The following is a 26760-nucleotide window of genomic DNA, read 5'->3' on the forward strand; positions in this document are numbered from 1 at the left end:
TTAACGTAGGGTATAAGAATATTTAGCATTAATTTTGCATTATACACATAATGAATATGTATTGAATTTACTTAATGACATTTTTGAGATGATATAGATAGCTTAGATAAATGAAACACCGGCAGGCATTAGTATAGAAACGCTATTTCAAGTTTATGTATTACCGAATCCTGTGATTTATTTTTTATATCAATAAATCAGAAATACATTTTGTCATGGTTTTTTTCTTGGCGAACTATTCTTGTTCAGATAATACAATTAATTCATAAGTGAATTTTTCTTGGCAAAAACCGTTATCATTGGTAACGATTGCAGAACCTGATCCCTACTCATCTACTAAATCATATAATTTCTAATACACTATTATAATTTTACAATATATATTAATAGTATTATAATGATTTTTATACAAATGACAAATAATAATAAAATGAAATTAATTATAAAAGTAATTAATTATATTTATTTTTTGTATATAAGATTTTAATTACATTAAAATAATATTATAATTTATTAACTATTCATTTGATTTGCAAATATTCTATTATTTTTTAATTCTATAAATTTGAATATTTATTTTTTTAATTTTAAAATTTTGTTTTATAATAAAATATTTTTAAAAGAAAGAATTTTAAATTTAATATTATATAAAATTATATAATAATTGATTATTAATAGCACTAATTTTTTTAATGTTTAAATTATAAGAAATAAAATCTAAATATTTATTTATTTAAGATTATATAGTTTATATATTAACCATTAAATGATAAGTAATATAAACTTATATATGTAAATAAATATTTTACTAATAAATTAAAGTTAATTAATTGCTATTAATAGAATAATGAATAGTTAATAGATATTATATATTAATTTTTTTTATATAAATAAAAATAAAAATATAAAAAAAGTATTTTATTTATTTAATAAAGTTTTTTAAATATATTTTAACAAAATTAATTGTAAAGATTTTGTTAAATCTTACCAGTAGTAATTATTATTATTGGTAATTATTATTATTTAATTCTATCCAAAAATTACAATTTATCTGGAATTTAAAATACTAGTTTATCATCAGGAAATTTTATAGCGCAAAAAATTGCGTAAGTTTACGATTTTGTAAGTTTACGAAAGTTTATGGCATAATATTTCGAAAAATTTCAAAATATTACGTAAGTTTACAATTTCGTAAGATTTATGTAATATTACCAAGGGGTGGAGGGGGGGACAACTTGTTTGTTGTGTCACCATGTGTTACCATTACGAACTGTCCCCCCTGAGTTTATGTTAATCGCCTATTCATTGTTATATCGAAAAAATATTCCGAGCCTACAACTTTAGATACAAAACATTTTTAAACGCCGATGTTTGAAAGTAGATTAACATAGTTGAAAGCCGTTTACTGCTAAAGTTTCATAGTTATTGGTGCATTATTGACATTCTAGTTAGCTTAATAAGTTTATTCAAAATTTTAATGTAACATTTTAAATTTAACAAACAATAAAATTTCCTCTTTATTATAAATTTATTGAATATATGTTCACATTTTTTGTTATTCTATTTGTTCCATAAAAATACTCCTTCTTTTAAGAGCTTCTTCGGTAAATGGTGTTGAATTTTTCAGGTTGGAAATAATTATAGGTACCAATTTTTGTTTTCTTTTATATGATGTTGAACTCCCAAATGCCCAGATTATCCATAATAATTCTGACACCGAAAAAATTTTAGCAAATGAATCTTCTGATTTTTCAAGTTGTGCCCATACCCGAAGTTGTTCTAAAGCATAAATAGGATTAGTAGGTAAATTCGCCTTTTTCATGAGGGAGGATGTTTTATTTTCTGTTGCAGAGTTATTTGAATGCGTTGTCTTCAGGCCTTCTCTTAAGCTCGCAGTACCTTTTTCTGGGATGTAATTGTTAACATTTCTCCATGTTTTTTGTCAGCTCCTCATATAGATTGTGATGCATCTTTCATAAATAAACCCACATTCTTCATCTCCCAATTCAACATCAGTTGAAGATTTCAAAATCGTGATGAACATCTGATTCAGAGATGAGTTAGAAAGAAGACTATTTTTCACATAATGAAGGATATTTGGCCCTAATTCATTATGTTTTTTAAACAGATCAATTACTAGAGATTCTAAATAATACATGAACTGAGTAAATTCAGGCCCAGGTATAATGTTAGTGGTTTGTGATCTTGTTTCTATCGTATATTCAACCTTTTCTTCACAAAGACTTTCAAGTAAAGTATGCATTACCCGAAATTTTGGATGGGAATTCATTGCATAATCTCTTTTAAGTAACTTGAAGAGTACCCAACCAATAATATAGGAAAATTTTTGGGATTCTGCTTGATTTAAAGTAATAATTTTCCTAGGAGTCAAGGTGGGATCAGCATGTTCTTGTACGTTTCTATTTTCATGAAAGTTACCCCTAAATGTTTCGTCTATCACTTTGCGAACAAGAAAATATGCAACAAGTCTTTGTGTAATAGAATGATTTTGCGAAATTATTTTTTGAAATTCTAAATACCAAACGCCAGAACATAGATAGTTATTTAGACTAATTTCCAAATGAGAAACCCATGTAGTCATCCAAAGGTTTCCTTTTCTTTTGGGAATTGATTTCAGAGCAATATTTTTAATATCATTTTTCCATTTTTCTAACATGGAAGCAATGTCATCAACTCATCATTATAGAGGCACAAAATGAAAAGTTGCTGACGTTCTTCTTGTAAAAATGAAATTTTTTGATTTTGTTGATTAATTTCATTTTCATTACTGAAAGACAAGGCTGGAGTTTCAATTTTTCCCATAAACAAATCATCTAAAAGAAGACTTTCAAAAATCCGTCGTGTAAAAGGAAACATATTGGATAATCGTGTAACATGATTTAGCAAGGTAGGATGTGTATTGTTATCCTTTAATTTTTTTGTTCTACAATCACTATAAAAAAAAGTTATTAACTATCTGTTTAAATACAAAGTTTAATTTGTAAAACACACTTACTAACGAGTAAGATGATCAAATTCCATTCCATTATGACTTGATTCTCCATAATTAAAGCTTTTGATTTCGGAAGTCATCTTTGCAGTAACCTGAAATTTATTTAATGCATGCCCATATCCTTTTAATGTTTGTGTAGAAGAATCGCCTCCAAGCTGTCGAATTGTACCAAATAGCCCTTCTAACATATCTTGTGATATTCTACGTGGTTTAACAGTTGAATTCGGATACAAGGTAAAAATTTCTTTTACCATTCCCAGAAAACCTTGAATAGATAAGAGCAGATCAAACTGACACTGTGGCGAAATCCAGTTTATTTTGCTGGTTTTTTGCTTATCTCTAATTACAAACTAATCATGAACATTTTTTAAGGTATGAAGACAAGAATCATCAAGACTTTCCAAAGGTTTTTTGCTATGGAATATTTGCCGATAAAGATATGAATAATGTATAAATTCCTAAATGAAAATTTGTTATTATTTATGTATTCTTAAATATTAATAAATTTATTATTATTATTTACGTACTCTGGTCCCAGCAGATATTTCTTTTAATTCGTCTATTACTTTCATTGCATTTTCAACATCCTTCGATAAAGTGTGTTCAGCAAGATCAACACGCATTTTACTCCAAGAAGTTAGCCAAACATGACGTTTGGTAAGTTTTGTAATTTTTGCTGTTGAATTTTTAGCGGTATAATCATAAACGCCTTGGACATGACGCCAGCTAACTTCCTTTCCATCTATCATGATTTCTCTAATATTTTTTTGACCTTGGCCTTCTCCAATATGACTTTTTGATAGATTGTTCCGAAGTTTTTTGAACACATGTGTGGGATCACTGATGAAAAACCATGATGTACCAGTAATTGGATTTATTGTTTTATAGTTCATCCAATGTACTTGAGCATCATAAAGAGGCCTAACATATACGTTTTGGGATTCAATTGTCACACTCCATTCTTCTTTAGTAGACAAAATTGTAATAATAAAAGCCTGTGTTGCAGAATCAAAATTTGTAATAATAGCCACATGCCATTTATTATCTTTTGGACTCTTGAATTCACAATAATCATTGATTTCCCAATTCAGTTTGGTAGGCATCAGTGGTCTTAATGAGCTACGATCTACTTGTAAATCACTAGAAGAAGATGGATTTAGTAAACGTACTGTAAATTTGCTACGATTAATATTTGTTGTTATAATTTTTGCTTGCTCATAATTGTTCTTGCCAATATTGACTTCAACAATATCTCCTAATGACCAAGAAGAAGCCCACCAGTCAAAACTTTTGATATGATTTCTATTTTCTCCAGCACCATCACAAATAGATCCACAAGTATGGATACCAATACATTCAAGGTTAGCCGCAAGTTGAAAAAGCATTTTATTAATTTCATGAGCAGTAAGAGTGTTAATTCCATAATATGCTATAGGGTATGCAAAGTTACAAGTAGCTGAGTGCCAAACGACTTGATGCACCTGGGTTGCTAAATTTCGATCATAGCCTTCTAAAACAGATGAATTACTGCTATCATCTGCTTGTAATTCCTTTTCACATTGCATTATAAATAATTGCAATTCTTCTTTTTCATCTTCAAAATCTAAATATCCAATATAGCAATTATCTCGCTGACTCCAAAGTAGACCTTTTAAATATTAAATAAAATAAATATTTTATAGTTATTTACTGTAAATATTATTAACAATAAATACCTTTTTGTATTTTAAATGAATCATGAGAAAAAAATCCAATTCGACCATAACTGCCAATATTTTCTACAGTCATTTTTTCCAGAATAAGGTGAGCGGTTTTGTTTTGCCATCCCGAATGTTGCTGATTTTCATTTATGTAGTTTTTTATTGTAGATATTGAAGGTAACCGCATGATGCCTTTCATTACTTCATAAGCTGTACGACCTGCTCGGCTATATATAGAAATAGCCCACCGCATAAACCTAAATTGGCAGTTAAATTGTTAAAATTTTATTTAATTATTTTTTCTTTAAATAATTATATACTTACATCGGATGGTACCTTACTCCATTAACTTTTTCGCTTTGAATTCTAATTAATTCTTGAAAAATCGGATTAAAAGAAGAAATATCAATTTTATTTTCCATAACTTCATTAGATATTTTTTGAGCAACTTGATTTAATTCTTCTGACATCTTTTCTTCATTATCTTCTATTTTTTGTTGAAGTTTATCCCGCAAGGTATGTATAATTTGATTCTTATTTGCAATTTTCTTAAGGAAAATTATGTTAATATTAATTTTTTATGCTTTTAATTAGTATCTTAATTTATAAATAATAATTACCTTTCTTTGGAGTTGAATTTTTTTGGCTAAAACTTCTTGAGAAGCATGAACAACTTTAACAGGTAAAGCATTTTTTTGATTACGATTTTTGATTTTTATTAGTGTATCCTTTAATTTTTGACAATTTTCACATATATCTGTTTTAGTCACTAATAAATAACAGTCTATTCTTCTATAAGTTTGATTATATTGGTTATGGTTCTTTAAAATTGCAAAGGGTTCGTGAGTATTGTCAGAGTTTTTTTGATTTCTGACCAGATGAATACCCCGGAGTTTAATTACTTGTTCAAAACCTAGAACATAAATAACTTTTTAATTTAATATATAAACTGAAGGTTAAAAATAATTAAAATAAATACCTTTAGTTTTTTGTCCAATGCAAATTTTCGCCGTAGATACATAATGAATTGTTTCATTTATCTCTGAAAGAGTTCTTTTAATTGCAATTCCTGTTGTTATTCCATTTATTTCTTTAACACCTTTTCCTAAAACACACAGTTCATAAGAAATTAAATCGTTTTGCCATTTAATAATTAGATCCTTTTCTAATTTTTGTTCATTTTCGAAAAATGTAACACCAACTCCATTAATAATTTCCCTTATTCCTATACCGAAAAACTTTTGATTTGAAGTCATAAGTGTTTTTATCAATGATGTAACTTCTGCAATACTTGTTGAATTATAATTTTTCCAATATGGAATTTGCTTTGTTCTCAATAATCGAAGCTAAATTAAAACTAGAAGAATTTGGTTCAAAAAATATTGTAGTAAGTGCCGACCGTTCACCACTAAATAATTTTTTATTTTTGAGAAACTTAATCCAAGAAGCAAATGTACTAAATTTTTCATTAGTTTTCTTATCAAAGACGTAAAAAATTTTGTCTTTTTTATCATAAACCAAGAGTCCTTCTATATATTGTGTTTTCTTGTAAAAAAAATAAACCAATTTGCCATTAAATTCTGGTTGAAGACGGTATAATTCCTGAAGAGCTTCGGGATATTTAAGTTTTTTTGATATTTGAACATTGGTATGGTCATTTAAAACATGTTTCTAAAGCATAAAAATATTTTGAATTAATAAAATTTCAGTAAAATAGCTAAAAAATTTACTTTTCTCACCATAGTTACTGAAAATAAATTGCCGATGGAGTTTTATTTTTTTCAGAAATGTTTAATCGCAAATAAAAAAAACTTGACGCGATAAAAAAGATCTAACGTGAATCATATTTCAAGGATTACATGATTTGATAAGCAGATTTTTTTAATTGCAGGGGTATTTTCTTCGTTGATCATTATATTTTATTAGTAACGTATATGAATTTTATATGTAGGACAGTTTTATTAATTAGATCTATTATTGTATAACAAACAAGTTGTCCCCCCTCCACCCCTTGATATTACGGTTAAAATATTACGTAAGTTTTCAATATCGTAAGATTTACGCAATATTACGGTCAAAATATTCTGCAAATTTACGAAACTGTAAACCTGCGTAATATTACGGTTGAAATATTTCGAAAATTTACGAAACTGTAAACCTGCGTAATATTACGGTTGAAATATTTCAAAAATTTACGAAACTGTAAACCTGCGTAATATTACGGTTAAAATATTTCAAAAATTTACGAAACTGTAAACCTGCGTAATATTACGGTTAAAATATTTCAAAAATTTACGAAACTGTAAACCTGCGTAATATTACGGTTAAAATATTTCAAAAATTTACGAAACTGTAAACCTGCGTAATATTACGGTTAAAATATTTCGAAAATTTACGAAACTGTAAACCTGCGTAATATTACGGTTGAAATATTTCGAAAATTTACGAGATTGTAAACTGCATATGCAGTAGAACGTATACAAGGGGCATGTGATACTATTGAATAATCAAAAATAATATAAACACCTTTTCTTTTATATAAACACCTTTTTTTTTAAGTTTGGGAAAGCAAATTTATTTTTATTTACGAATTTTTTATTATTTACAATTTTTATGTTAAAAATTAAAGTAAATTCTAATTTTTATTATAACTTAATAAAAAAAATACACATTTGATACTTGTTCGCTACTATTTTATAAAATAGTACCCAGGCTGTACGGCGTGGACGTCAGTATCAGTCACAGCCCAAAAAAAATGTGAGTCTCCAGCCGATATTTGGTACGGACTGGGCCTAGCTACTCACTTAATAAATAATAAAAAAATAAAAATAATTATCTTCTTCTACGATACGTAGGTAAGTTTCTCCTTGCCCTACGATCGTCACGCGTGACTAAAATTGATCAAATTTATCAAATTTAAAACATGAACGTAAATATTAATTATAAATTTTATTATAGTATAATTACCCGGCCTCTCCCAAAATCTCGTTCTAAATTCGCGATAATATCTTGCGCCGGTACGCGTCCACAGCCGCCGCCTAGGGTTACCATTACGATAAAGGACATAGTTCTAAATATCAAAATCAGTTTGAATATTCGGTAAATACATTTAATTTATATGAATGTAATTTTATTTATTTACTTACATGGTAATCCCTGACGAGGTTCCTCCACTTTTGGCTGCACTGTTGCCCAGAAACCCTCGTTTGAAATATTCTATTTATTCTGATTCAATTAAATGGATTGGTTAATTTGAATTTAAATTCTTTCTTAAAGAAATTATAGATATTAGTCATATGAATCTATTGGCAACAGAGTCCCAAAAATCTTGGCAGCTTCTACCATTAATATTGTGGTAGGCGCGGTTTCTGTCTCGGCGTATGTCAACAAGTTCGTCCATCATAGCCCAGTTCCAATGGACGTTATAGTGGGAACGACGACGTGTGTGGCGAGGCATTATTAGTAATTTGATTTTGGGATGAGTAAAAATTTGAAAGAAAGTCGTAAAATGTCACTTTAAATAAAATTTGAACAATACCTCTTTGGTTTGATTTTATTTCTCGTTTCAATTAAATTAAAATTTAATTTATTAGACTTTTCATCATTAAACATATTAATTAAATCTCATGCGGATATGGATTATCTAAATATAAATATCATGATTCTAAATATAAATATAAATCACTTAATTTATTTTAATTTTTTTTTAAAAAAAAAAATCTTAGTTTGATTTCAATTAAAAATAATTAAAAATCATGTACATGTTTTGGTTATTTAAATATAAATATCAATATATTATATTTAAAAATAAACCAATTTATTATTAGCACATTCTATTGAATTTTAAAAAAATCAATTTTTTTTTTAAAAAAAATCATCAATATATCATATTTAAAAATAAAACAATTATATTCTGATTAAATATTTTGCGTACATTTCTTAAAAAAATCATAAAAAAAAATCTTGTACGTCGTACATGCAATTACTAAATATCATCCCCTTGTGATAAATAAAAAATTACGCAACACAAATTCAACACAAACTCCACACAAATTTAACAAATTTAACGAAATTTGGCCAAAATTAATAATTTTTTACCAGAATTATCAACACAAATTGAACACAAATTGAACACAAATTTCAGTCACGATTTATTTATGTCACACCCGTGTTGTTAATAATTAAATAAATAAATCTGCATTTTATTTATGATATGGGAAACGTGACTATAAATTCTTTAAGGATATAATTTTATTAAAATAAATCAAAACTCCTATATCAAGTGACTAAAAAATATATTTATTTACGAAATATTCATTTTGTTTATCAAATCGGGGTACTATGTGAACGACACCATGTATAGACTCTATAGCTACAAAGTTATATAATTCTATCAATTTTAAGTGAGGACATCCATATAAATATGGGTTCCTTTTAGATTTAAAATCGTACCATTAAATTAATGCGAGATTTAGCGGTGGGTCTGTTAATACTTCTGCTAACAATAAGGCCTATAAATAATAAATATTTATTAATACTTTATAATAAATTATTACATAAATTGGAAAAATACCTGTCCATAACAAAGTCCTTTGTCTGATATATAATCATTTGATTCTTCAGAATCCATTGAAATAGCTATGTCGCTAAACCATACTTTATTATGATACCTGTTTGTGGCACACATTATGGCACCATTTTCTAGTGTTACCGATCCGTATATGTTTATTCGGGTTTCACCAATAATTGTGAACCCATCAAGTAAATCTAGATATGAATCCAGACAACTTATAAATCTAGCAAAACCGGTCTGCATTTTATTGTCTACGGAATCTTTTTTTTCATTAAAAAATGTATTTGCATTATGTAAAGAGAAATCAAAGAGTCTTGCAGAAAATTTACACGTGCGAGGTGTTTTTGCCGGATTCACTGAATGTTGAGACATTCTAATAGATATTGCTTGACGTTTTATCTATTAATTTAATTTCCATCTTAAGTTATATAATAAATATATACAATAAATAAATTTCCAAATACTTACAGTTCGTAAAAGCTGAGGTTCGACATCTTTTTTATTGCTAATTCGGTAGGGTATTTTAACGAAATATTTGTGGAGACTTTCGTAAGTTTCTGTGGTATAGCCATTTATTGCGCCATAAGATCGTATTGAGTCAATAATGTGATAAACCCATGAATGCAATTTAGGCAACTTCAAATTGGAAGGAGAAACAAATTTAAAAGCCTTGACAAACATCCGCGCCCATCTATGTATTGCATCCTAAAATTTAAATGTTAATTTAATTTATTTAATTTAAATTTTCGATTTTACTAAAATTTTAATACATACATTAAATTTCTCCAAGTCACTTTCACTAAATTCTTCATATCTACTTAAAATATACATTTCATTCCAATATTCGTACAATTTCACAAGATCATCATTATTTACAAAATTATCTACTTCGTTATTATTTTCATCATATAAATTATCAATAACAAATATCATGACTTTCATCAAACTTCGATATTCATTAGCAGTTAATCTTGCAATTGACTGCAGTCCATTGGAAAAAATTTTAATGGTGGGAAAACGTGGAATTGCTGCTAGACGGCGATCTACTTCTTCAACTAATTTATTACCATTAACATGTTGCAATTTTAAGATATCGCACGTGAAGATAATTTGATAACGAAATAAACCCAAATCTAAATGATGCATTCTGTCAGGAACAGTAGCCAAGTAGATATTTATATTCCTTGATAATATAAATATTTATAATTAATATATATATATGTTATTATAATTATTTCTACTTTTGCATACTTACGGCAAATCCCAAAAAAAATTAGGTACAGATTCTATGCAAACAGATTTTTGTGTATCATTTTCAAAATATTTACGCGTTTCATTATGAGTTCTTAGTATTACATCATTAACCGATAAGTTTATATTTGCAAGATTGTCCCTTTTAATTAAACAGGAGTGACATGGAAGGCTTGAATTGGAGGATTTATAAACTAAACAAAAACTTGCGGCTTCTGGCCAATCTGCAATAATAGTTGAAACTCTAGGATAAAACCAGGTATTTTCATTATTTATAAAAAGGTCTATACCATCTTTTAATAAAATAATTGGTTCTAGTAAATGACGTAAAGATTTATGAAAGGTATCACGAACCAGATCTTTATTTGCAGCTTCTAAAATTGGTAAATATCCCAAAAGTTGCTTTGCATCCTGTTTATTACGACGCCATATTGGGATATTGCCTAATGAAATATATATTGGATGCAATTGACTTTTTCCTAATGTATCTGTAGTTGTTGCATCTGAATATAAAATAATTGATAATAATTTGGAACCAGTAGGTAAGGATTCTTGCGTAGTTTTCCACCATTTTCCAGTGTTTTGTTCACTGTAAATACTTTCTCTATTATACTATAAAATCATATAAATAAATTAAAATAAATATTATTTAAATTATTGAATTAACTAATATTTACTATTTACCTCATAGTTTTCGTAAGATAGCGCAAAATTTTGTGTTATGTCAGGAACAGTTAAGATATTTTTGATGCACTGTATTAAGTTTTGATAATAAAGAAAATAATCTTTATCCTTATGTTTTGTTATAAGAACTTTACTAAATTCTAAATCAGAAAACTTCATATTATTCATAAATGCTCGTCCCTGTTCAATATTTTTTGGTAATGGTGATTCTGTAAGATTTGAATGTTTATTAAAAAAACGTATTATTTCATTACCACCTTTATTGTTTATTTTATATTTCGTTACTAATAACATTAGTAAGGTTGCTTGTCTAAACCTCTTCAAAATCCTACGATTAGTTTCGTTAAAATTTTACTATAGATTTATTATAGTTTTGGCAGAGTTTCGGCAGTTTCGGCATTTATAATAAGTTTCAGCAGTTTTGCCTTTCTCCAAAGTTTCGCCAGTTTTTTAATATAACTTTAATATAGTTTCGGCAGAATTTCGCTTTTCGGTGAAACGCCATCTTGCCTAAACCCCTAGGTTTCGGCAAGCAACCTTAAACATTAGATCTTTATAAGCATCATTAGGAAATTCTGTGCAAGTTTTGGTATTGAGATTTTTGGGTTCTTCAAAAATTTTAGGCTCTTCAGATGAATCTAATATATTTTCAAAGTTACTATCTTTAAGGCTCATTTCTGATATTGCACTTCCAATACTGTCAAATGACATATTTTGTACATTATTATCATCAATTATAAACCAAAATGAGTTAGTATAATTTGAGCTTTTTCTTTAAAAAGAATAATCTGGAATAACATAATTATTGAGCTTTTTCTTTAAAAAGAATAATCTGGAATAACATAATTACCTCAACTTTATCATTTTCATATTCACTACTTAGATTACTTCTTGTATCCATTTCACTGCTATATTTTTCACTATCATTATTATCATCATCATCTTCTACTTCTACTTCTACATTTTTTAAGCATTTTTGGGCGTGTTGAGTATATGCAAAGCGTTGACTGAATATTCGCATACAAAGGGGGCATTTGAAACTCATGTTACTAAATTAACGCGTCAAATTTGATGAAAAGTATCAATTCACTATTTAATTTATATGAGATTATGTGTGCTAATAAAATTATATTGCAAATTCATTGTAAAAATTTAATGAATTAATTGAATGGATTACAATTGATTGAGTTATTTGAATAGACATGACTACGCAAATTTACGCATTAATGAATGGAACTGGCTGTAAGAATCTGGTGGCTAATATCGCAGAATCATTCGCAATTTTACGCATTATAGCAAAATTTAAAATATGCGAAACACTCAGCAATTTTGCTGTTGGGAACTTGCCAAGTTCGTGGGTTGGCAAATCTAAAAATAAATGTAACAAGTTTATGATGTACCATATAAATATTGTTTATTATTTTATTTACTATTTCAATTTGCCGGCAACCTGCCAAGTGAATCTGACAGCAAAAGTGCTGAGTGTTTCGCATATTTTGAATTTGCTGTAACGGGCTGTAAGAATTTGGATGGCTTATTCAATCGGCTAATCATCTGATAATCAGCCGCAAATTTATTGGCTTAACCCGGCAAATCACTTTTACAATAATGGACGGATGATCAGCCACAAATTTATGCGATAATCAAGGTTATAAGCTCTCAAGATCACTATCAATCTGATCAGCCAAATGAGTTCACTGGCTGCAACTTTTTTTTTCCATGCATAAAAGCCCCAACATGTGTAACATGTTATTTTTTTATAAATTGAATTTGATTAATATTTCGATTGTACTATGTGTTTTTACGAGAGTTTTTTTTTAAAGTTCTCTTATGAAAGTGTTACAATATTTTTTCGTAATATCACGATGCAAAATTTTTGCATTAGTACATTCATTTTTCGTAATATTTCGCATTAGTTCATCCATTTTTCGCAATATTTCGCAAGTTTTTTTTCTTTTTTAGTATAGAATGGCGGAAATTACCTTATGACAGCTTGCCTCCTTTTTCTGAATTTCTGATTCATGTATTTCCCCCTTTTTCCTCATCCTTTTCGAATTTTCTAGTTCACCTTTTTCTCATATATTTCCTCCTTTTTCTCATATTTTCGTTTCAAATTTATTATCATAATGGCTACAAAGCGTGGCGAGAAATGAAGAATTGACGATAATGAAAGATTTTCAAAATGTAGTACTGAGGGTAGCGAAGCCGAGAAGCGAGTGAGAATATCCGATGATAGCGTTGATGGTATATATGACATGATATGTATCATATTCTTTATAAAAGAAATTATATAATATATAGTTAAATTATATTTTATTGTTAAAGTTAATAAAAAAACAATAGAAAAACTATTAAGAACCAATTCGCAGATAATTTCTAAGCTTGAAGTTCTTATCACCGGACAAAAAAATCTCGAAACCCGTCTCTCGAGCATAGAAAAAAAGCTCAACGATAATAACAAAAATAATAATAATACAATAGATCCAGAGTATGTAAAGGTAATAAAGATGAATATTATTTAATGTAAACCTGAAATGCTAACCTCGTTTGATTAGGAGCTCGTTAAGAAGGTGTTGAAAATTTTATTTGAAAATTTTGTTTATCTTTCGCAAGACGAGTACAAACTCGCTACCGAAAAATATTTAAAAGACAAAAATCCGGAATTTATGCGCCAGTTCAAAAAAAATCAATGGATTATTTTTTCGAAAAAAAAATTGCCCCGACTGTAAGTTAAAGCAATTATGAATTTTATTAAATTTCATACTAACATTTTTTTTTAATAGTTAGTACAACAACATAGAAGCATACGAGGGACGTTCACGTCTAGAGTTAAAGACGTTATGTATTCTGTTTTCGAAGCGACTGGGCATAAATTACCGTCTATTAACACTCAGGCTAGTCCGTCAAAGATTCAGGAATGGAAGAGTAAGGCGGAGGTGAAAAGATGTTACAACAACCTATTTAAAAAGGTTAAAGATGGGCAACCTACGACATATATGTCGCTGATAATTGATAAGTTGCGAAAAGAAAATAAAAATCCCTCAAAAACACAAATAGCGTATGCGATTAGCATATGTGAAACGTACTTAAATCCTAATAATCAAAACATTCAAATGAGCGAAAGTATAATGAAGTTGAAGATAATCAACAACTTAGTAAGTTTTTAATTTACAATTTGCAAAATGTGAATTATTTGAATTACAGTTTATTTATTTATTTATTGATTTTTAGCAAAAGTTGGAAAATAGGGATAAATTTACACATTCGGACGATGATTCTCATGATGGTAATGATGTAGATGATGGTGGTGATAGAGCAGCTGACGATAGAGCAGGTGCGGCTGATGATGGTGTGACTAACGATGGTAGGCCTAACGATGGTAGGCCTAACGATGGTGCGGCTAACGATGATGCGGCCAACGATGGTGCGGCCAATGATGGCATAGCTGACGATGATATACTTTCTATTGACTCTTATAACACGGAGAAGGAAGGTCGGTATGTAAATAGTTTATTAGAGAATTATGGGTTGCATAGGAAATAAATATTATTTTTTATATATATCACACATAATAGCATTTTTTTTACCATAATTAATATAGTTTTAATAAATAAAATGGTTATTAATTCTTAACAACACGGGTGTGACATAAATAAATCGTGGCTGAAATTTGTATTCAATTTGTGTTCAATTTGTGTTGATAATTCTGGTAAAAATTTGTTAATTTTGGCCAAATTTCGTTAAATTTGTTAAATTTGTGTTGAATTTGTGTTGATAATTTTTAATTTATCACGAGGGGATGATATTTAGTAATTGTGCAAAATGCGGATTTCCGTAATTTTACGATATCGTATTTTCTGGCCAATCAAAATTAGGCTGATCCTTGCATGTGATTTAATCATTTAATCATTTAATCATGCACGCGTTTTTGTCTTATTTATTTTTGTTTCTTATTTCTTTATTCTTTTGTTCAATATTTTTAATTTTTTTGTCTCTTCTTTCTATTATTTCTTTAATTATATACAATATATTTACATATATTTCATAATTTATTGCTTTGCAGGTATAGAAATATTTGTTTATTAATACTAATTATTTTCATTTTTTTTTACCTCTTTGTTATTTTGTATCATAATACTAACAATAATATCCATGTTTCCTTTATTCCTTTTTACTTGTACTTTAATACTAACGATACTAATAATACTAACAACATGTTTATTTTTTCCTTTCTCTTTATTTCTTTATTCTTTTGTTCAATTACTTTGCAGGTATAGAAATATTTATTTATTAATACTAATTATTTTAATATTAACGCATTTTTTTTTTACCTCTTTGTTACTTTATGTCGTAATACTAACAATACTATCTACGTTTCCTTTATTTCTTTTTACTTGTACTTTAATACTAACGATAATATTCATGTTTCTTTTACTCCTTTTACTGTTTCTTTAACTCTTTTTACCTTAATACTAACAATAATAACAATATTTCTTTTATCTTTATATCTAATACTAACGTTACTATAGCTGTTTCTCTTCTTTTTACGTCTAATAATATTGTTACTCTACTCTTTCTTTTTTTTACTTTTATGTATTCTGTATATATTAATAAATACTTGTAATTTTTTATGATTATATCTAATAAAACATACATTATATAAACTTATAGTACAGAAAATGAAGTATTATTTATCGAAATATTTTGAAATATTACGAAATATTAAGTTGTGTAAAATCACAGAATATTACGAATCGTCAAATTATGGAACATTACGCATCATAGAATTTCGAAATATTTTAAAAAGTTGCGAAGTATTACGCAGTAAAATTACGGAATATTACGAATCGTAAAATTATGAAGCCTTGCATACAGTAATATTTCAAAATATTTTAAAAAGTTACAAAATATTACGCTTACGCAAACTTGCGGCGGGTCTGAAAACTTACGAAATATTATGTAAAATTACGAAATATTGCGAACCGCAAAATTACGGAATATTACAAATCGTAAAATTACGAAGCTTTGCATATCGTAATATTTCGAAATATTTTAAAAAGTTACAAAATATTACGCTTACGCAAACTTGCGGTGGGTCTGAAAGCTTACGAAATATTATGATGTGTAAACTTGCGCAACTTTTCGCACTATATAATTTCCTGATGATAATTTTAACTAAAATTAAAAATACTAATTGCAAAATTTTAATTTAAAAATAAATATATTAATAAATATTAATTTGATATTAATTATGCTAAAATTTTAATTAATAAAATAAAAAAAATGAAAAAATAAAAATTTTGTAATTTTAAACAAACTGAATTTCTTTTGTAAATTTACATATAGAATAACTGTTTAATATATATAGTTAATTATATAATTTAATATTAATTTTATAAAATTTAAAAAATTGGAAATTACTAATGGTGACATTTTAATATTTTCAAAAGTTATCACCATTTTCAAAATGGTGTGTGCAACATGATTAAAAAAAATTCCCAGATTTTTACCAAATATTTTAAATCCAATATATGTTTTGCATTTTTTTCTAACTATTACCCAAGATTCCCTGCCAAAACTTGCGTTAATAGGTTTGTTTACAGCTTTTCCTTGAGTTATAAGTCAATTTATTATATACAGTTTTGAGTTTCTTATGTCCAAAGTTTGAGATTATTGGCGATTATTGAGTTTACCATCAATAACTAATGATTTTTTCATTTTCTCTAAAACTTTAACGTTCTTACATTTTTTTTTCTATTCACAGATACCATTTTCTCTCTTTTTATAATAATTATAATCAATTACATTAATAGTGTTAATAAATTTTGTAAGTAATTTTAAATTTTTTGCCTATTATGTTATATTGCATTATTATAAAATAATTTAGCATTTTTGGTTAATTAAAAGGTTTAAAAGGCTATATAAAGTTTTTCTGTGAATATTGGAACGTTTAGAATTTAGATTTATTGAATTTGAACAAAACTATCTAACTGTGTATACTTATTTTTATAATTTTATAACAATAGATATTTTATGCTTCAAAACAAGTTAAGAGCTAAGTTAAAAAATTAAATAAATTATTTAAAAGGTATGGTGTTGCTTAGACTAAAGTTTTATCAAATTTAAATAGTTATTTTAAAAAATTCTAAACATTTTTATAATAATGATATTGACTCTGTATTTATTTTCACTTTATCTTTACAGAAATTCTATATGAAAATTTGGAATTTTTATATTGTAAAATTGAAGCTTTATGGGGATTTAATTTGTAATTGTATAAAAAAGAGATTGAAATTATAAAACAAATAAAATTTTAAATAAAAATTAATTTTTTCACAGAGCAATGATTTTTTTTACTTATTGTCATATGACCATTATAATATTTGATTGGCCAATTTTGTTTATTTTGATCATATGACCAATAATCATAATTAGTATTCGATTTAAGATAACTTTGGATTTTTTTAAAATCTTTAATTTTTAATTATTATTAATTATTTTTATTTTATAAAAGAAATTAGTAATAATATAATTTATATAAAATTTAAATTTATATAATACTAGAGATAATAAAAAAACTTTTTATTAAAATGATTTTAATAAAAAAAAAAGGTTTCTACTACTGTATATAATTTTTTTTAAAAAAAAACCTTTTTAAAATTGAAACTAAAAATAAGATTTATATTAAATGTCTAATATTCAAATAATTTTTTATTTTTTAAATTTATTAAAAGCATTAAATTTATTAGTTATAATATTATTACTATTTATTACTGGTAGCAATTATTGCTAGTTTTTTATAATTGCAAAAATCCATTAAATTTTAATATAATGATAAAATATTTAATAATAATATTATAGTTAAGACTTCAAAGATCATACCTGATTTTTTATAAAATAAGCTTTTATTGTTTTAGTTAAAACTTTTATGCGTTTAAATAAGTTTAAATAAACTTTTATCATTTTAGTTAAAACTTTTACGCATTTAAATAAGTTTAAATAAACTTTCATTTAGTTTATTAAACTTTTATGTGTTTTGATTTTACAAAATTAAATTTTCATTTAGACTATTAAATAAACTTTTTGCATTCTAATTTTACAAATTATTTTGTTTTTCTTTTCTTTTTTCAAAAAATAATACAGAAATGCCACAAAATAGTAATAAATGTACCCAAATAGCTAATGTAAGCTATATTCATATTTTGTTATTTTTCATCTATCTGAAACTGCAAGCTTTTATGAATATGCAGAATTCTTTAAGAAATTTGGTAAAGTAAAGAATACTATAGCCTCTATTAAAAATTGAGTAATATCATTAGAAAAATTTCATAAAGAAGCAAGTTTTATTAGAAAAATTGATGAAATTGCAACAGAAGTTGAGTTAAATCAACAATTATCAGAATATGGAAGACGGTCAGTAGAAAAGGGAAAATTCAAAAATTTTAAGATTTTTGGTTATTAAGCTAATTTTGTTCCTATGACCATGATTGGTAAAGTAAACTGATAAAAAAATTTTTGACCAAAATTTGGATTTTCCCCTTTTCTACTGCCCTATAAAAAATGTTTGTCTGATAAATATTCAGAATGGGATCAATTTTCCGTACATTCGCACGCTATTATACAATATTTGTTACAATTTAATACAAAATGCGAAGATTGAGAATTTTTAACCACATAAAAATGTACAATATCATGATAAATGTCCAATAAATGTTAAGTAAATGTTCAGAACGGGGTTGATTTTCTGAACAAATAACTGAACAGTGTTTGGACAATATTTTTTATAAGGCTGATCACCTCCCATATATTGCTGCAGTAATTAGAGTATTAGATGACACTTAATTGACAATTCTGCTATTAAAAATGTGAATATTCAACAAGAATCTTCTTTTTCAAATTTATGGAAAGTTTTTAATGGAAAAATCAAGTATCTTTCAAATTTTGGTTTAAATGAATCCAAAGGATCTAATGCTCTAACTATTGATGAAATTATTCAGATTCTTAATCACTAAAAGATGGATAGTGCATTAGATTTGAAGTGTCAGCTAAAGGTTAGTATTTTTTTAAAATATTAACGAGCCATAGTGAAAGTGCTACAACCTATTCTGCGGGTAGTACTCTAAAAAGACTATTATATCAATTTTTTTTTATAATGCAATTCTTCTTGAATTACGTAGTGATAAACATTCAATCTTAATAGTAGATGACTTTAAAAAAAGACCTGATAGAGGTTTTGATGTTTGGATTTTTAGATCAAAAGCTAATTAAAGAGTTAATACTAATCATCATAAAAAAGGAGAAAAATTAATTCTTCCTAATAATTCTATTTTAATAAATGATTATGATAGATATATTAATTTATGACCTATTAATGCTAAACCTAATTTTTATCTTCAAGAAGTTGAAGAAAAAACAGGTAAATTAAAATCATATTAATTTTATAAAAGTTGTTTTATTCTGCTTAACTTTTTATTACATAACTTTCCAAACTGGAAACTAGTTTAAGTATTACCATATTGGTAAAGTACGATTAAAGAAATTGATAAAAGAAATTTGCATTATAACAAAGATTAATTTTGATAATAGAAAGATTATGAATTATGTAGGCAGAAAAATTATGGTTCAAGCATTACAGTATCTTGGCCAAAATACAGATTGCATTAGACATCAATCTCATTATAAATCTGACCAAAGGTTTCAACCTTATGTTCTTCCTTATAATCAGCAGCAACTAGATATGGTGACTTTGTTAGTAAATGAAATTCATAAAAAAACATATAGGTTTTTCAAATTTTTTCTATTTTTAATACTAACCAATTATTTAATGTTAAATAATTGCAAATATAACATCTGATAATATTTCTTCAATAAATTCAACAGATATAAATAAAGAACAAGTAAATAGAACATTTTTAACTGTGAAAGAAGGTATTATTTTGTTACTTAACAATAATTGTATTAGAAAATTTGCTTAGTTAATTTTATTTTCAGTGTTAAAACAATCCAACCGTCAAAATGTTATATTTACAGAAGCTAATACTTCTCAAATTCCTTTAAAATCTAATAATCAAGTTGAAATTGAAATGAAACCCATGCAATTACAGGAATTATTAGAATCTGGTATATTGGCAAATACTTATTTGCACATAAAATTATCATAAAATGTGTAATAATTATATAAAATCAGATAGAAGTAGTATATATAAACATTAACTAGTTTATTATTGTATAATCATATTTTATATAGAATAATTGTAATAAATATCGGTGCAATAAAATTGGCATGATCCTATCTGGCTAAACTATAATAATAAATAATAATTATTTAAATAATATATTATAAATGTTAACATAGATATCTGATATTTATTAAAAATAATGTAAATCATTAATACAGATCAAAAAATATCAAAAAAATAAAGAATCCTTATTTCTTTTAGAAAGAGGTAGTAAAATGATTTAAATAAATCATTTAATTATAGGGATATACAGAGTTATTAACAAATTAATATTAAAGCTGAAAAGAAAAACTTAATGGGCAATATAATAAATATTATTAAATAATACAGATACTATACAGATATTAGTTAATAGAAATTTACAGAACATTTTAGGTATTAATTGAAGAATTTAAAGTTGTATAAAATTAAAGATGAGTTTTATAGTAATAGGCAAAAAATGAAATGCAACTAAACAAGTCATTTTTTTAAATCCATTAAGAAAACTTCTGATTTTGGTGTGCTTTAAATAGGTTTGCAATTTTTTATATTTAGTTCAAGAATCAAGTTTTATATTACAAAGATTTTCACAATAATCCTTTATCTACAATAATAATGCTTTAAGCAAAGATTTTTTATTTACTACGTATTTGAGAATAAATACTGCGACTAGAATCAATAAAAAAATCGAAATATAAAAAATCAACTAAATGTAAAGAAAAGAGATTAGAAGTAAATTACTAAATTCTATACTCAAATCCACCTTCTCATCTTTAACTCAATAGGTGGTTTAAATTGCGTTATTTTGATCTGCTAAAAAACGGGTGATGGATGATGATGACGAACTTAATCGCTACTTGGGGCCATAAACTCTGCCCGAAATAGATCATTTCCAGTGGTAAATTGATCATGAATCCAGTATTCAAATGACTAGAAAATATTTTATTATTCAGCTACTTCAAAAGTGCTTTTTCATGATGCTGGTAGCCGTGATCGAAATCTGAATCTGTTAATGAATTGTTATTCATAAAAAGAAATAGTGAATTAACCATTTATATATATCAGATATAAATACTTTTGATTTGATTTTTGATTTTTAAACTTGTTTCATGATATAAACTAAATTTATTAGCGAATTGAAGAATTATCAAAGCTAAATTTTACTTTTACTTATTAGAATTTTAAGTATATATTATATATTCTAAATCATAAATGAATTATAATATAATAATAATTGTGTGCAAAATTTGTTTCAAATAATGCTGGAATAAGAAAGTTATTTCACAATAAATAAATACCACAGGCTTGGTATTATTGTACAATTTATTATTATAAAAGTATAATCCTAAAGTCACAAATAAAACTCTCCCGCACAAAAAATTGATTAACGTTTTGAACTTCTCTTTGCGGCAAGTATATATAAAGAAAAGGATATTCCCATAGAAGCTGCCCAAACCAAACTACGAAAATTGGCTACTTTAGCTGATTCATTATTAATATAAATAGAATTATAAATAATTCGAGATACAACATAAGAAGTTGATAATGCGTTGAGATAGAGTGTGGGTACACCAGTCACATTAGCAGCAATCTTTTTACCGTAAAAAAAGAAAGAATAACATTATTTTTTTTTAAAAAAAAAAATAAATGAATGAATGAATAAATAATAAATTTGCTTACCACAGCAGTAGCAAAAATTGGAAAAGTTTCCAAACCATTTTGATGAGCAGCTTCACAACGTTTAGCTTTACGCCATGCCTCTTGGGTCATTTGTCTTTCTGCTTTATTAACATTTTCTCTTGGGTTAATATTATTCCAATTACCTGTTTGTTTTGTAACAAGAAAACTTTTATAAAAATATGGATAGTAAGCAACTAATACCGTCGCAGGAAGAGAGTACAATGAATAATTTGCAACCATCTTTTCTTTCTTATAAATTAGTTTGATATTTTGATGGTTAAAAGATAGATGTCAGTTATAAGGCTTTTTATATGAGATATTTTTGTAGCACGTGTAAGTTATTTTAGTCAAATATGGCAATTATCAATACGTCACACCTATTCCTGTTTATTTATAGCGACGTAAAAATTACGTAATGAAGGATTATCATTACCAAGTTTTCCGATATGAGCCAAGTAGCATTAGTATCGGGCGTGAGAGAAACCGAAAAACTTGGTAATGATTATAGCATCGGAAATATTAATTGAGCCAATAGGAATATGAAGAGCAAATCGCCCTGGATACATAAAGAACGTTATACGTTTCGAGATAATGAGTGTAAATTGTGAAATTGTGTAAAATTTTGATTATATGTCTTAAATTGATTGATTGATAAGATTTTTCTAACGTCACTTGAAATAGAATTTTTATAAATTTTTTTGCCAAAAACCATCTTTTGATGAAGATTTGATAATAGTAATCATATACATAACTTCTCAGTGACACCACCCAAGCCTGATGCCAGACTTCTAAATATGAATCTCTCAAATCGTATTTAATTATGAATGACCCGTTGCCATCAAAAAAATACCACTATAAAACATCTGTACTGTCACCTCTGGGGGTGATCGTCCCTGTCTTTTATTACGTAATTTCCCTTGCGGCAATTTAAGTCAACTGATTACTCAGGTTCAAGCATTCGGTCTGCAATGAGTAAGGTAAAAAGCAATTTCTAGTTCTTCTTGGGACATCTGGGTGCGGTAAAACAAGAACATGTTGAGGTCCTAACATCTTTTATTATCTTTGATGATAAAGCACAATCACTTCAAACAGTACTTGATGGAAAGTTTCTCTTTTGGACAGGATAACAGCCAGCAATCACATAAATATACAATTAAGTGAAGGAAATGGTATTTTAGTTTTTAAAGACGAGGACTGTCTGTTAATGGAAATCTTCAATATGATGTCTATGGTTGATAATCTTAGCTCATGTGGCTTTTTATGGGAAAAGTATTTACCTGAGCTAAACCACTGGTTTTCTTTTAAGGGATCACCAAAGGTTCGTCAAACTTTTCATTCTTATACCACAAGTTGTAAATTTAACTGCAAGATAAATTTTTTAGTGAACCATCCGAGTCATGTTTAAACATTCTATATCTCAAGAAAACTTTGTGGTCTTGATTTAATTTTCTTTGTTGAGATTGAATGATCTTAGGGTTCCAGTTTTCGTTCAAATCAAAATGCAACATTCAATTAATGTAAATAAAAATGTACTCAATATGCTTCATCCAAGTTGTTTTATAAGTATAGAAATGGAAAATTAGTTTCAAAGGGAACAAATAAATAACAAAAATATGTGAAAAAGTTAGTTCTTTTGGCGTTATTATAATTTCATAATAATTCATCCAATTGACAAAAAATAAATATAATATCAAAAAAGGAAAAAGCAGACGAAGAGAGAGAAAAATCTTGATGATGACAAAAAAAAAGATCAAAAATAAATCACTGCTCTGCAAAAAAGTAATTTCATAATTCTTGTAGTCTGTTTATTTTATTAATCACATTTTATTAATTATACGTTAAGTTTTCGTGCTACATAATTTTTATTTCAATATACGATTTGTAATTCTTCTTTTTTCAATACGTTTTTATGAAGAATTAAAATTAAATAATTTTTATTACATGGTAAAGATAGAAAACGAAATATATGACGCTTGTAAAATATTTGCAATCTACGAAAAAAAAACACTAAAACAAACATCAACAATTTTGGAATTTGGATCTACGAAATAATTTTTTTTATCTTTTGACTCCTTTATTTTTTTATTATATTATTTTAAAATATTAATATTTCATTGTGCAGTTTATTTTAATTTCTTTTTATTAGATTATTCGATTTTTTGCAAATATCTCACAGCGTACAGCATAATTTCAATACTTTTATCAAACTAAGTAAAGTTGTTTAGCAGGTATAAAAATAGTTTACCTTAATTTGAAGAAAAATGTTTGTAAAGTTATTTACAAAATTTACTTTATTTATTACTTAGTTATAATAAAATGCAATTGGTGTAATTTTTTCGGGAACGCAATCTCGCCAATCACGTGGTCATACCGGTTAACGCGGTTGTGTACGATAAGATTAATATCAATATATTTTGCTGTAAATTTCGTCTTGAAATGTATGTTATTTCTTCTCTGTTATAATTTATTTACTATTATAATTTTTATTTTATTTTGTTTATTTTATGATTAACTGAAATATTTTTGTTTTTATTGAAAAACTTCATGAAGAAGAAATGTCTTAATAAAAATTTTAACTTAGCTTATAAAGCTTGAAGCTTGCATAGATTTATTAGTTTATGTTTTAATACTAAATGATATAAATATATATTTTACATAGTATTTATTAGACTGTATAACTCAAATTGTGAAGAAAACGTGTTTATTTATTACTTTTAACATTAAAATTTTATTATACGCATATTTTTGTAATAAAACCTAGAATTTTTTAAATAATATTCTTTCGTTCTCCATTGGAAAGATGTGAAACCTCACGTTTTACGTGAGCATTTACTAAATTATTTCTAAGATAAATGTTACACAAACTAATCCAATAATATTCGCTAAACTTACGATTGAAATATTATTATAAAACTTTTAGAAAAAATGGTACGTGATTATTTTTAATTAAAAACGATACATTTTTTTTTATTTCTTTTATAGTTTTTCCCTTTGTTTAATATGATTATAATAATGAATATAATTGACAAATAAAATTTAAAACATATCTGATATAAACATACTTTTTTTAAAAAAATATAAATCATCGCCTCAGTTTTACTCGAGATAAACCATTGGTTCATCAGCCCATCAACTCTATCTTCATCAGCTTCATAGTTCAATCTCCATAGACTTGAAATTTTAGCAATTTTGCTTGATTTTGGCTTTAAGTTGGAGTGGGTGGGGACTTGTTTCCCAAAATTGAATGAATTCATGAAGTCAAATATACTTTATTCGAATAATTTTGAGTTTGGTTCAGACTAGTAAATTTAATTGGACATTCTAACGGTCCTGTTTTCTAGTTAAAGCATTTGTTTATTTATAACTTCACAGTCATAATTCCGTTAATCAATAATAATAAATTTAATACTTTATTTTTTATTTTGGTTTTAAAAACCCGTTAAAGTATAAATTTCCGTAATTAACATAACTAACTTTTTGATATTGTCATTTGTTCCTCATTCTTAAATGTTCCTGAAGTAGACAACTTTCTTTATTCAAAAAAGCGTCAATTCAATTACACAAAATCGGTGGCAAGTGGCAACAACTTGCTTTTAAAATTCTTTACACGTTGCAATTGATTTTTGAAGTGGATTGTTGAGTGCAAATTTGACCAACCCTATAATTTTATTTTGTGCGCATATTAATACCCAAGATAAAATAAATGAAAAATGGATTCGTGTATATCTCAACAATTTTAATCAAGTAGAGACAGTATGCGATATGATAGCAAATTTTTTTTGTGCGAGTTACCATTCTTTCAATTAATTTCTCATGATTATTGTCTCTATCAGCTCTAGTTTGTACTTTTACTATTTGGAAAAAACTTTGTATACACAAGACGAATATAATCTTTTGACTAATACCCAAATAGATGGGTTCAGAAGCGTTTATAAATGCGATATGCGACTAAAATAAATCAAATCCGATCAGACGTTAAAGTAACACGTCGGCATATACAATCAGACACGAATAAAGGATTTAAACGAAATATAACATCTGAGATAACTTACTCTGTTGTTATCTGTCATTTTACAACGTCGCAAATAAAACTATATATATTCATATAACAATTATATCATATGATATATTCATAGTTTCCAACCTTTATTTGCTTTGGTCATTATGTCTGTGTATGTCTGTGCTGAAATTTACAAAAAACAATAAAATAAAATAAGAACGCGGCGCGGTTAAAATTTTTATATGTAATAAATAAAATACAGTATACGGACGATGATTTATGGCATTTCACAATAAATCACAAGGGTCACAAAATTTTGTGATAAATACAAAAAATTTTAAATTAACCACCACATAATTTCGCAAATTTTGATCTTTTATGTAAATATGCACATAATTCACACAGTTACGCAAAATTTCCACATCATTTTCATATAATTCCCACAATATGCAGGCTGTATTTAGTAATGCGAAAAGGAGTCAACCAAAAAGTATAATATGTCACGTGAAATAATCTACTGTAAAAACTCTTCAACTTATTTGATAATCGATAATAAAGTCAAAAAAAAAAATCTTTCTCGTTCCACGTAAAAGAATAATGTTTCGCTTATAAAGTTACTCACCTAAAAGAAAAATATTATC

General features: G+C 26.4%; 4 protein-coding genes across 4 annotated transcripts; 2 read left to right on the forward strand and 2 right to left on the reverse strand.

Annotated features, from left to right (window-relative positions):
- Positions 1-1555: 1555 nt before the first annotated feature.
- OCT59_028962 (uncharacterized protein) lies at positions 1556-6455 on the reverse strand (the record flags this gene model as incomplete). The annotated part of the gene is made up of 11 exons (XM_066147685.1): positions 1556-1899; positions 1990-2670; positions 2733-2953; positions 3017-3363; positions 3541-4661; positions 4729-4970; positions 5038-5261; positions 5334-5626; positions 5693-6059; positions 6277-6384; positions 6453-6455. 11 exons carry the CDS (start codon positions 6453-6455, stop codon positions 1556-1558), a joined length of 3951 nt encoding a protein of 1316 aa, XP_065994369.1.
- A 7455-nt stretch (positions 6456-13910) lies between these two features.
- Positions 13911-14764, forward strand: OCT59_028963 (uncharacterized protein; the record flags this gene model as incomplete). The annotated part of the gene is made up of 3 exons (XM_025332697.2): positions 13911-13946; positions 14005-14376; positions 14453-14764. The coding sequence occupies 3 exons, from the start codon at positions 13911-13913 to the stop codon at positions 14762-14764; spliced, it is 720 nt and encodes a 239-aa protein (XP_025168494.2).
- A 5074-nt stretch (positions 14765-19838) lies between these two features.
- On the forward strand, positions 19839-20382 carry OCT59_028964 (uncharacterized protein; the record flags this gene model as incomplete). The annotated part of the gene is made up of 2 exons (XM_066147686.1): positions 19839-19961; positions 20197-20382. 2 exons carry the CDS (start codon positions 19839-19841, stop codon positions 20380-20382), a joined length of 309 nt encoding a protein of 102 aa, XP_065994370.1.
- A 1143-nt stretch (positions 20383-21525) lies between these two features.
- Positions 21526-22398, reverse strand: OCT59_028965 (uncharacterized protein). Its single transcript, XM_025321572.2, has 2 exons — positions 22120-22398; positions 21526-22030 (listed from the first exon to the last, which is right to left on the reverse strand). The coding sequence occupies exons 1-2, from the start codon at positions 22357-22359 to the stop codon at positions 21824-21826; spliced, it is 447 nt and encodes a 148-aa protein (XP_025168495.1). The 5' UTR covers positions 22360-22398; the 3' UTR covers positions 21526-21823.
- Between the last annotated feature and the right edge of the window lie 4362 nt (positions 22399-26760).

The sequence above is a fragment of the Rhizophagus irregularis genome, chromosome 8, assembly GCF_026210795.1.
Source record: "Rhizophagus irregularis chromosome 8, complete sequence".
In the NCBI taxonomy this organism is placed as follows: Eukaryota; Fungi; Glomeromycota; class Glomeromycetes; order Glomerales; family Glomeraceae; genus Rhizophagus; species Rhizophagus irregularis.

Excerpts from the sequence above, each read along its gene's own strand:
- OCT59_028965 (XM_025321572.2), bottom strand. The coding sequence starts at position 22,359 with ATGGTTGCAAATTATTCATTGTACTCTCTTCCTGCGACGGTATTAGTT. Across the intron at positions 22,031-22,119 it reads CAATTTTTGCTACTGCTGTG|ATTGCTGCTAATGTGACTGG; the intron begins GTAAGCAAATTT and ends TACGGTAAAAAG.